General features: G+C 39.3%; 1 protein-coding gene across 4 annotated transcripts in view; it reads right to left on the bottom strand.

Moving 5' to 3' along the window:
* The window catches only part of LOC131154218 (protein virilizer homolog), a 142,700-nt gene that overhangs the window by 43,304 nt on the left and 86,974 nt on the right, over positions 1 to 12,422 (bottom strand). For all 4 annotated transcript variants that reach the window (XR_009136390.1, XR_009136389.1, XM_058106838.1 and 1 more), the window contains one exon: positions 9,511 to 9,839. Coding sequence is in view for 2 of the 4 variants with exons in the window: in XM_058106838.1 (XP_057962821.1) it covers positions 9,511 to 9,839 (329 nt within the window). In the remaining 2 variants the exon portion in view is untranslated. The remainder of the gene's footprint in view (positions 1 to 9,510; positions 9,840 to 12,422) is intronic.

Raw genomic sequence — 12,422 nt, 5'->3', positions numbered from 1 at the left:
GCTATGTTCGAATAAAATGTCTCTTGATGTTCAATGTGAAGTGTGTGAACTCGCAAAACACCGAAGAACTTCATTCCCAAAATCCAAATACAAACCCACAAAACCTTTCACAATCATTCATATCGATGTATGGGGACCGTACCTGATTTCTAATCGCATTCAGACAAAATGGTTTTGTGACATTCATTGATGATTACACTCGTACTTGTTGGGTCTACTTGTTAAAAGATAATTTTGAAGTACGTTTGGTGCTTATTAACGTTTATGCCATGGTCCAAACACAATTTCACACCAAGATTCAAATCTTGCATATTGACAATGGCACGGAATATTTCAACCACACCTTGGGTCTCTTCCTTCAAGAAAAAGGGATAATTCATCAAAGCTCATGCGTTGACACCCCTCAACAAAATGGGGTTGCCGAACGCAAAAAGAGACATTCTTGAGGTAGCACGAGCCTTAATGCTTACTACCCACATGCCTACAATGTTTTGGGGTGATGTTATTCTAACAGCCACTTACCTTATCAATAGAATGCCCAATTGTGTTATGTTCTATGCTACACCCCTTGACACTCTTCTCAAATTTTTCCCTACCTCACGGCTGGACTCCGATCTCCCTCTTCATTTATTTGGCTGCATTGCCTTTGTGCATGTCCATCCTCACCAACGCACCAAGCTGGATCCTGGGGCCACCAAGTGTGTCTTCCTTGGGTATTCTCCATCCCAAAAAGGTTACAAGTGCTATGACCCTATTTCTCGTCATCTCTTTATCAGCCTTAATGTCACCTTTTTCGAGACCACTCTATTCTATCCCAAGTCTTCTATTCAGGGGGAGAATGTGAGTGAATCTCATACTAGGAATAATTCCAATGGTGAAATGTTTTTCCTAGACTTTCCTCTTACCAATCTACCATCCTCCTCCACTTCCTTTCCAGTCATAGAAGGAAACTTAAACTCAGGGGGAGAGATAGAACAATAGAATAACAAGGAGACACTAGTCTACTCACGAAAGCCGAAGCCAAGTGGTAATGAAAAACTCATACCCGAAGCACCAAGAGAGTCAGAACTGGTGGCAACTCCGAGCAACCAAGAGCCCAACCAAGAACCTCCCAACAAATCAGAACAGGTAATAGAACCTATTCCTAATAAATCTGATGATATTGATTTGCCCATTGCTCTCAGAAAACATCCTTGTTCATGTACCCTTCATCCAATTGAAAAATTTGGGTCCTATAATACTTTGTCCACGGGATACCATGCCTTTAACATTGACATGGTCAAAATTCCAAAGAACATTAAGGAGGCACTTGAAATTCCGGAATGGAGAGAGGTTGTAATGAAGGAGATAAGGGCATTGGAAAAGAATGGAACATGGGAGGTTATGAATTTGCCATGGGGAAAGAGACCAATAGGCCGCAAATGGGTCTTCACTATAAAATACCGAACAGATGGGACAGTTGAAAGATACAAGGCCTAGTTGATTGCAAAAGGATTTACTCAGACCTATGGCATCGATTACACAGAACCCTTTGCACCTGTGGCAAAGTTGAACACTATCCGAGCGCTCCTATCCCTGGCAGCCAATCTAGACTGGCCACTTCAACAACTCGACATAAAAAATGCATTCCTAAATGGTGAGCTAGAAGAAGTGTACATGACATTACCCCCTGGATTTAGTAAAAGGGGAGAGGAAAACAAAGTTTGTAAATTAAGAAAGTCCTTGTATGGACTCAAACAATCTCCTAAGGCATGGTTCGATAGATTTACAAAGATGATAAAAGGACGGAGATACTGCCAAGGACAGTCTGACCATACTATGTTTTTCAAACAAAAAAATGGGAAGAAGACTATTTTGATTGTGTATGTAGATGACATTATCCTCACCAGAGATGACATTGAGGAAATGGGAAGATTGAAGAAAGTTTTAGCCATAGAATTCAAAGTGAAGGATTTGGGGCAAATGCGATACTTTCTAGGGATGGAGGTAGCTAGATCAAAGAAGGGAATTAGTGTTTCACAACGAAAATGCACCCTTGATCTCCTGATCGAAACAGGCATGCTAGGTTGCAAACCAAGCGACACACCTATTGAAGTTGAAAAAAGAACAGAAGATGTTGGGAAGCCAGTAGATAGGGAGAAATATCAAAGATTAGACGGCAAACTAATCTACCTGTCACATACCAGACCAGACATAGCTTTCATAGTAAGTGTAGCAAGTAAGCATATGCAATCTCCAAAAGAAGCACACCAGGAAGCAGCCTTCAAGATCCTAAGATATCTAAAGGGATCTCCAGGGAAAGGCTTATTGTTCAAGCGAAGTGAACAAAAGGAAGTGGCAATATTCATTGATGCTAATTGGGCTGGTTCTACAGAGGATAGAAGATCCATGACTGGATACTGCACCTTTGAATGGGGAAATCTGGTCACTTGGAGAAGCAAGAAACAAAATGTTGTAGCAAGGAGCAGTGCAGAGGCAGAATTCAGAGCTGTTGCTCAGGGAATATGTGAAGGATTATGGCTGTAGAGGATATTAGAACTACATGCTGAGTTAGAGTTACCTACCAAGCTACTGTGATAAAAAGGCAGCTATCAGTATCTCTCTCAACCCTGTCCAGCATGACAGAACCAAACATGTGGAAGTTGACAGACACTTCATTAAAGAGAAGGTGGAAGAAAGAACTATTTTCATGACATATGTCCTTACTAAGGAGCAGATTGCAAACACATTCACCAAGGGACTACCTCGACAACTCTTTGAGGATTTCATTGGCAAGTTGGATATGATCAACATCTATGATCCAACTTGCGGGGGAGTGTAGAAATCCCTACAGTGTGAACAACAACCATGGTTGGTGAATGACTGCCACCTACCATGGTAGGTGAGCCACCGCCACCAACCATGGTGGGTGAGCCACTGCCACCTACCATGAAATCTAGCCACAAGCCAAAGGCTATAAATTAAGACCCTCCACCGAAGCTAAACTACACATCTCAACTGCAAGTTGTGTCCACTTCTGTTTTTCCATATTTTATTCTCTGTGTACATGTTAAATAGGCACCCGAGTATATAAAGAATACACAATTGAATATACAATTGACTCATTCTCATTCTCTACAATACATATCCTCCTAGTCGTTATGGATTACATGATATACCCGACAATTATGACTTGGGTATTTCTCCAGAGTACCAAACTTCACAACCCAGGAGGAGGAGTGCTGCTAGTGGTGACCCTAGTGGTTGTCATGGTGCACAAAGTGGAAGAAGTCGCCAACATCGAGAGTGTGATTCTATTGAAGATTCATATGGTGTGGTTCGTAGTTTTAGAGACTTTGGTTTAAATGATTCATCATCACAATCATATGGATCTCATCAAGCATACCCACCACCTCAACACTATGATTCCATATTATGTGTCTCATCCATATCCTAGGGGGTCAAGATATAGTGAGTCTTATTCTATACACTATCCAGAGTTAGCCCCAGCCCCAACTTATGGATATTTTTCAGAATATGGTAAAGGAGGAGATTATGCACCTCCTATATCAGTTGGATTTTCACCACCAGTAGATTTTCAGGAGCAACAATGAAATAATGTGAACATGGGTTTATTTTGCTATATATTTCCACAAGGGTGGGGAGATAATTCCCAATCCCAATCTCAAGATAGAAATGAAGATTATGAAGACCCTCCACGTCATTCATTTTGGTGGTGACATGTGCTATGTTGTAATATTGTACTTATGTATTGGACTATTGATACCGATCAATTTTTTCAAATTCATGTATGTATATATTGAGTATTGACTCATTTTTAATAATTTTAGGTCTCTAATTAATTGATTCTTCATTTTAATTACATTTCTACATTTTTTACTCATTAGAGTAGTGCAAACTACTAAAAAATGACTCTTTTTTGTAAAAAAACGCACTAAAATTAATATAAAAATCATAATGCCTATTAAAAAGCATTTTTAGTTTGAATAAAAGCAGTCAAAATTCATAAAAAATCATGTATTAATGGATTTCATGCTTATTGTTCAATTTTGGCATGGTTGTGCATGCAATAAACAAATTCATGACCGTTACGATCGCTTCCCGTTACGTAACACCCGTGTCCCGCAACCATTATGCGACGTTACTTGCAACTGCCATTTTGAACCATGCTTGGAAAATGCGAATCTCCTACCTACGAGAGCTCAAATCTTCTCAAAACTTGCCTGCATCCTACAATTTGGGAAATATTCTCCTAGATTACAAATGGGCTTCTCCTGCTTTGCCTACTTTGTTAGGGCTCTAGTGGTTTGAACCCTAGGTGAAGCAACTACTTTAGATTTAGGAATCCTCTATACAAGTGACTCATTATAGCCATTTGGGCTATCGGCATCTTTCAATTGATCACCGTGCTTCATCCATCCTTTCTTTAGTGTTTCCTTAAAACTCGCTTTAACATTAAGCTAGCTTGTCTTTTTGTTCTAGGCCCACCCAACATTGGGCCTAAAGACATGAGGACCAAGTATATCTCTAGTGGATGCAAAATTTGAATTTGTAACTTAAACTACATAAGGAAGTCCTCCTTTTCGACTCCCTTTGCAACGAAAACTTCCTTTCCCCAAATTTCTCCCATCTCAATAGAATTTGTGGTTGGCGAGAGAAAGATTCCAATCTTGAGAAGACTAATTGTTCCTTGTACCTATACTCTCTACCACATTCATGGAGCCACACTTGAGGCACAAAAATTTTTTATGTGGGTTCATTATGTTACTTTTCTCTACTTTCCCCAGCATTGCTTCCCAAAATGTCTTCAATCTTGATGCCCTACGATGGATCCTTAGAATGGTCCCTTTTACTAGTAATTTCTCCATCCAAGCAGTATGAGAGGGCGAAAGACAACAGTGTAAGGTTCTGGATTGAGGATCTTCGATAAAGGATGCTGATTTAGCATTGAGTGTTGTTACAAGCATAAATGCAATTAAAGAAGAAGGATGTGAATTCCGATGGAGAGTTTCAGCGAGGGAGTTCATCACAAGAGAGAGACAAAAGGAATCCGTCATACATTTTATTGATGACATCTAACATATTGGAAGAACTTCCTTCTTATTTTCCTTTCCCTTCCTCAAATAAAATCCTTGATCAAATGGAGCATTGGACTTTTCAAATTACCAATCATGCTAAGATCTGAAACATTATTACAAGCAAAAAAAACTTAATAGAGGAAACTGGAGAAAGTGCTGGAACAGGCAAACGTAGTGGAAACAAGCGCCCCACTATAGGTCCCTTCGCGATCAACTCCCCCGTTACCTAGTCCTACACAACACAACCATCACCATAAAAATTAACAGCACAATTGTTATCAACTAATTGACCAACAGAAATAAGATTCGTGGAAAGCTGAGGAGCAAGAAACAAATGAGTGCACTTAGAAGAGGCTCCGACAGTAGCTATTGGCAAAGAAGTGCCATTGGCAGTCTAAATAGCAGATCGACTGGCGTAGGGCCGAGCATGACACAGAATAGTGGGATTATTCGTCATATGATTAGAGACACCCGAGTCCACGTATCAGAGTTTAGTAGAATTGTTACCTTGGAGCCCCATTGCTGATAATGCCAAAATTAGCATCTGTTGCATCATTTCGGGTGTGCGGTAATTTGCTGTAGGAGGTGCAGGAACAGAGGAGTCACCTGAAGAAGAGCCAAGGGCTGCAAAAGTCACTGTGGGGGGGGGGGGGGTACAATAACAGAAGTCTGAAATGCCTGGGCCTGACGATTTTGAGGGCGGATACGACAGTCTTTGATATTGTGACCATTCTTCTTGCAATAACAGTAGCATTTCTTGGAACAATTAGCAACGGTATGCCCAAATTCTTTGCAACAAAAACATTGCAAGGTGCTACAAAGCGCAGGCAGTCCTCGTCGTTGAGCAGCATAAGCCATAGGGACGGACCCTGAACTACCATAAGATTGTGCCAGAGTAACTTGAGTACTAAGTCGTTGTAATTCACGAAGTAACTCATCAAAACAAACATCAAGAGAAGGAACATGAGAGCGATTCAGCAGAGAAGAGCGAACAAATTCATACTCGGGGCAGAGTTTCATATGTAATTGATCATGACGACTAGTCTCATGAAGACGTTGAATAATGGAAAGATTGGCAACAAGAACATCCACAGTAACCAAATCAGAATATTCGTTCCAAAGAGTCAAAAACGCCCAATAGTCTTGGATGAAACGATTGTCATGTTGAAACATGGCAATCGCATGCTCTAACTAAAAACGATGGGCACCGTTATCATGATGATATAATGTTTTTAAGTAAGTCCACATGGATTGAGAGGTGCGATAAGGTTGCAAATTGGGGACAATATGTGGCTCAATGGAGCCAAGAAGCCAAGACATAATCTGAGCATCAAGCACAGCCCATGAAGGACAAAGTGCTGAAATCCTTGGATTTATCAGGATTGGGTGCACAATCCGTGGCATCAATATGACCCCAAAGATCTTTTCCCTTGAGGAAAAATTCAAATTGAAAAGCCCACATAGAATAATTGTTGCCTGTAAACTTGGCACACACAGGTGCGGAGTCCATGCTAGATAAAGGAGAAAATCAAGAAGCCCAAAAAAAAACAGAGTGCCGAAAGAAAAATACTAACAGAAAATTGAGAAGCCCAGAAATAAATCAACGCAGGAACAACGAAAACCAAGATAAACCTGCCTGCACTAAAACATAAATCGTGAAGCAAGAGACCTGCCATGCTGAGAATCACAAGGACGGAGAAGCACCAGAAAAGGCAACATAAAGCTGTTCTGATCAACCTGCCTACACTAAAAATAAATCGAGAACCAAGAAACCTGCTGTGCCGAAAATCACAAGGATAGAAAAGCACCGGAACAGCAACAAAAAGCTGTTTCAACAGCCACGCAATCACAGAAACACTGAAAAAAACAGAGAACCAAAAAATCCAGAAGAGAATAGACCCATGCCACAGAAACGAGACACCTCCGAAACTGAGATGACAAAAAAATTCGAGGGGAAAAAATTCGCAGTCGGCTGGCTCTGATACCATGTCAAAGTATTTTGTTAATGGCCGAATGGTTTGGCCTTGAGTTCTGTATATTATAGACTTTACAAGAATGCTATACATGGAAAGCAAATAAGTTCCAGCATGATTCTAGTCCTATACATGTAAACTATAATCTGTCAAAAATATATGCTAACTGTACACAATAATGAGTGGAGAAATAAAGAAATAATTGTGGGAAATAATTGGGGGCTGAAATAAGGAAAGAAGTGTGGACTGCAAGGCTTTTGCTGTTTGCTGTTCCGTTGACAGACGGCTCAATTTAAAACCAGGATAACCAATCTGGAATTGCAGACAGTGGCGATTTACAATATCATTTACTTCTATGTTTTTCTAGAACTCTTCCCAAGAGCCTCTATAGCAGATCATAATTTTGTCACTAGTTATTCCCCCAAATGATTCAACACACTGTGTTTTGCCTAATAGAGGCCCATTTTTAACACGAAATATGCATTCATCCATGAACTTTACAGCTGCCCATTCTTAACAATAAAAATCTTCATTTCTACATTATCAACCGCTAAGTGTGCTGCCGCTTCTTTAAATCTCATACCATTATACAAAGGAGAGCCAAGTGCATTTCAATATTTCTCAAGGGTTATAACGTGTATTATTTTCAACAAACTTGAAGCTATTCAATCAGATTTGTCTAGCATGAATATGCATCGGGTCATTTTTCCTAATTTGTTGCTTGAGCAAAGATTTAAAAAATCTATATATAAAATAAAATAAATTACTAATTTATTAGTAATTTAGTAGGCTATAGTGTAGGCTGTGTAGCACTGTATTAGGCTGGAGTAGCCTTTGCTGCTTCAAATTAAAAGAAATAATTAAAAGAAAGAAAAAAAAAAAAGGGAAGACTGGAGTCTGGAAGAGGGCATACTCAACTCCCGACAGTGGCCAAACCTACCGAATGGAGTGAGTTTGAACCGCAAGCCTCCAAATCCTCAAATTTGTTCTTGATTTCAATATTTCCTCGTAGAATCTACACTAAAATTTGCCAAATAACATCAATTTTGCTGACAAATCGTGAAAATCTCCACAGATTGAAGAGCCGACTCAGCCGACCTGTGGACCACAGCTTCAAACAACAAATTGAAGCTGATTTTTGGGGTTTCGAAGCTTCAGTCAGTAGATCTAAGCTGGACAAACGAGATGAAAGGGGAAGAAGCAGTGACACGCAAAGACAAACACAAAAAATGAAGCAGTCGTAATGTGATGTAACAGCCATTACGGGCCGTAATGTAGTGTAATGCCCATTACGGGCTGTTATGGTCTCATAACGGCCATTATGGCCACGAATTTCTTGCTCACTGCATTAGTGGCCTGTAACGGTATCGGAGGCCTGATTTTCTGTTACGTAATGGCAGTTACACTGAACAATGTCCGTTATTTAATACCATGCCCTACCTCTAGTTCAAAACCCCGTTCTTCAAAATCCAAAGCCAACACTAATGGGTTTACAAAGCATATAAATAGATAAAGTAGTTTCCCAAAATTAAGAATTCATTTGCATAAAATAAAAAAAAATTAAATTAAATCAAATAAATTAAAATCACAATCTTTTCCTAAATGAAGCATATAGCATCCAGTAGGCCCTCTTCTCCACAAAAGACTTTATTTCTCGCCATCACAAAGATTTGTAATGAAAAGCTCATAAAGGTATATTGGACACCCCAAACCTTGAGAACTTTCACATTGAGATGTTTCCCTACTCTGGCTCCTGCCCATGCCCATCCACCCTTGGCCATTTCATAGGTTGAAAGATTACAATAGGACCTAAAATCATCCAAGTTGAGTCATTTCTAACACAAATGATTAAAAAATCAACTTTGCGTATCAAAAAATTCTTCTCATGCACCATCTTCTCCATCCAAAGGAAAATTTCTTACTATTTGAATCAAATTTATCACGGTTATTCCTCCCATACATTTAACTTTTCATTTTGTGAAATTTTCTTGTGGCTTAGCTATTTCTTGGTGTACCAATATTTTATTTCATGAAGCTTCAGTAGTTTATTGTTCTTTTGCTTAAATATTCAGTACAAAGCACTTTTTATGTAGAGCAACGGACACCACAATACTACGAAATGACCGTTCAACATTATTACAAGCACAATATCACTTACCTTGAATTGTGCATAAGGGTGCCTGCACCCACCTGTCCCCAATCCTCACATTCCCCCCCCCCCCCCCCCCCAACCTGGCACCACTCCTAGCATATAGATAGGGGACAAGGATGGGGGGGATGCGAAAGACAAGCTGCCAATGTGAAGGTTCTCAAATGAAAGAACTAATGCATGTTATAGACATTGGAGATTAAGTTTTCAAGATGATCAAAATAAGTGAACATCAGTTTAATTGGTCAATTGAAAATTATAGGAAATGTAGCGTGCCAAAGCCATATTAGGAAACAATGAAAAAGCTAACCTTTTTCCATCCATGCAGAAGTTCAAAGCAGCTAAAGACAACGCGCCAACAATTTCAATTGCATTGAATGACGAACTATCATCTGAATCAATAGTACTCAACAATTGTATCCAACAACAAAGCAAAGGGGGGCTATTTCTCCACTCATGCTCACTAAACAAATTATTATCCTCGTCCTTTTGATTCTGCTTTGTTGATTCAAGTTCCTCAGCACTAGAGGATTTAATATGCAGGAAAATGGACAACAAAGCACTACGACCTTCATAGCATGAACCTAGATCCTTAAGAGCTCTTAAACAAGCAAATAATTCCCTTCCAACAGGCAAAATCTGGTCAATAAAGGGGGAAAAAACAATTACTATTTTTAATAATGGGGAAAAATCACCATGATCATTAAGCAAGTAAATGTGTCTAGATCAAACTCATTAGCTGAATAAGAATTCAAAGATAAATGATTCAAATGGCTAAAAATGGAATACATGTCTGCGTGCACGCATATTTATTAGCTAATGGCATGCAATGCACATCTCAAATATAAATTTTGATGTCATGATGTAAAATTATGTTCATTTTTATTACAAAATAAGTTATAGAAATTATCTCTTTGAGAGAGAGGAGGGGGATGGTGAATGAAACTGGGATGGTGGGGAATGATAATTCAGTGGCAATTAACTTGTTACATTAGAGTATTGTTTTTCCTTCAATTTCAAAAATTGTGGTGATAAGAGCACATGCCATGAAGCTCATTAATATTGCTTACTTTAAATAGCGGTCAAATAGAATTCCTATTTTGAGGCTTTGTTAATAAAGGAGGAGATGAGTTGGAGATAAGGGTAGGCTTAAATGGGTGAAGGAGGACTATAATACTAGTTTTTTTATAGGATAGCTAACTGCAGACACAAGAGGGCTATGATTAAAGAATTGGAATTGAATAGCAGAGCTCTTGTTAGGGATGAAAATGTTATTGCTGAGGAGACTTTAGAAATCTTTTCAATGAGGGGCAGGATTGGTGCCCCATTCCCAATGAGATGTTCCCTTGGTTGGAGAGGCCTTCAAGGAGTATGAGGTTAACTGGGCATTGTTAATCATGGCTAGGCAGAAGTCCACCGGACCAACATGGTTTTAACTTGGCCTTTAAGGGTGTTTAAGACTTTAAGGGTTATTTGATGAAGGTATTTCATGAGTTTGACACCAATGGAGTGATTCCCAAATGGATGAACCCAACCTTTTATCACTGACGTTCCAAACAAAGACCACTGCATCACGGTTACTGATTTTGGTCATATTAATTTGATTACAATGTTTGTAAGGTCATAGAGAAGGTCTTGGCTAAGAGGATTAAGGTGGCGATGGGAGATACCGCTTCTCGTTCCTAGGCAGCTTTTGTGGGGGTAGATATATTTTGGATGCTGTCCTTGCGGTTGATGAGATGCAGAGGATGTTAGGAGTAAGAAGGGTTTAATTTTAAGTTGGACTTTGAGGTGGTCTATGATAGGGTTAGTTGGTATATTTTGAATAGGGGGTCTTTGATAGGAAAGGATCTAGAGTTGTCTTACGTTCACTACTATTTTTTCTGTGATTATTAATGGTTAGCCTAATACTTGGTTTTCTGCTTCTATGGGTGTGGGGCAAGCGAATCCCTTGTTTCCTCTCTTTTATCTTAGTAGTTTGACTTGTTGAGAAAGATGATTGGAAAGGGTTTCACTCAGGGCGTTGTTGAGGAAGATGTTTCTCATTCGTAGTTTGCTAATGATACCATTTCGTTCTTGTCAAACGATCGGAAGTTTTTGAGTTTCTTTGGTCATAAGATTAATTTAGCTAAGTGTGGCCTAGTTGCAATTAGTCTGAGTCCAGAGGTGACATCTAGGTTTGCACCCCATATGGGTTGCTGGATTCTACAGCGGCCTTTGACTTATTTGGAGTCCGTTCAGGTGGGAATCCTCAATCTGAGCGTTTTTGGGCTGTACTTTTTGCTAAGGTCTCTAAACATCTTGATGGGTGGAAGAGTATGCCTTTTTTCCACAGGAGATCATATTACTTTAATCCAGCGTGTTTCTCTTCGATTCCTCTGTACTTTTTAACCTCGTTAAAGATTCCAGTGGGAGTTGCTAATTGATAAAGAGGATTGAAAGAGGTTCCTTTAAGTCAGGGGTTGGTGAAAGGAGGGATCATCTTGCGTCTTACGAGGTAGTTTGTATGCCTGAGGGAGGGCTTTGGTTTTGTTAAGTTGATGTCTAAGAACACTATTTTGGTGGGTAAGGGGCTATTGCATTTCCCTTTGGAAGCAGATTCTCTATAGCATAGGGTTATTAACGTATAATTGGTTAGTAGAACAGCCCAAATGCTAATTTTATAGCTAGAGTTACTCATGGAAACCCATGGAAGTTCATTTTGTGCGTACCTTTTTTTTTTTTTTTTTTTTTTTTTTCCTTGTATCAAAAATAGAGTAGGAAATGGTTGTAGGTTCAGTTTCCAAAGAATCTTATGATAGGAGAATTGTGTTTTTCAGTTGCCTTGCCTTCTATTTTTGTTGAGATGCACTCATTTATTCTTTTCTCATTGCTCATGAAACTAAGGTTTCTTGGGATTTTAATTTTGTAGAAGCCTTAATGATAGGGAAACCAAGGAGTTTTCTTCTCTCCTAGGGTTGCTGGAATCTATAAAATATATATATTTGTTTTTTGGATAAATGAAGACAATAATATTAAAATAGAGAACCAGAGTACATGATATAGAGGACAAGGAGTCCTCCCCAAAGAAATAGAAAAGCAGAAAATCTATAGTACAGCAAAGAAACCAGAAAAAAACAATTCAAGTAACCATTACAAAAGTACTGCCCTCCAGTCTCGTATGAGGCCGGTCAGCGATAGTCCCCAAAAGAAACCTAAGGAGTGCACCCAAAAGGAAGCAGG

This window comes from Malania oleifera, chromosome 4, assembly GCF_029873635.1.
Source record: "Malania oleifera isolate guangnan ecotype guangnan chromosome 4, ASM2987363v1, whole genome shotgun sequence".
NCBI lineage: Eukaryota > Viridiplantae > Streptophyta > Magnoliopsida > Santalales > Ximeniaceae > Malania > Malania oleifera.
The sequence above is the reverse complement of the archived record's forward strand: the minus strand, read 5'-3'. Positions and strand labels throughout refer to the sequence as shown.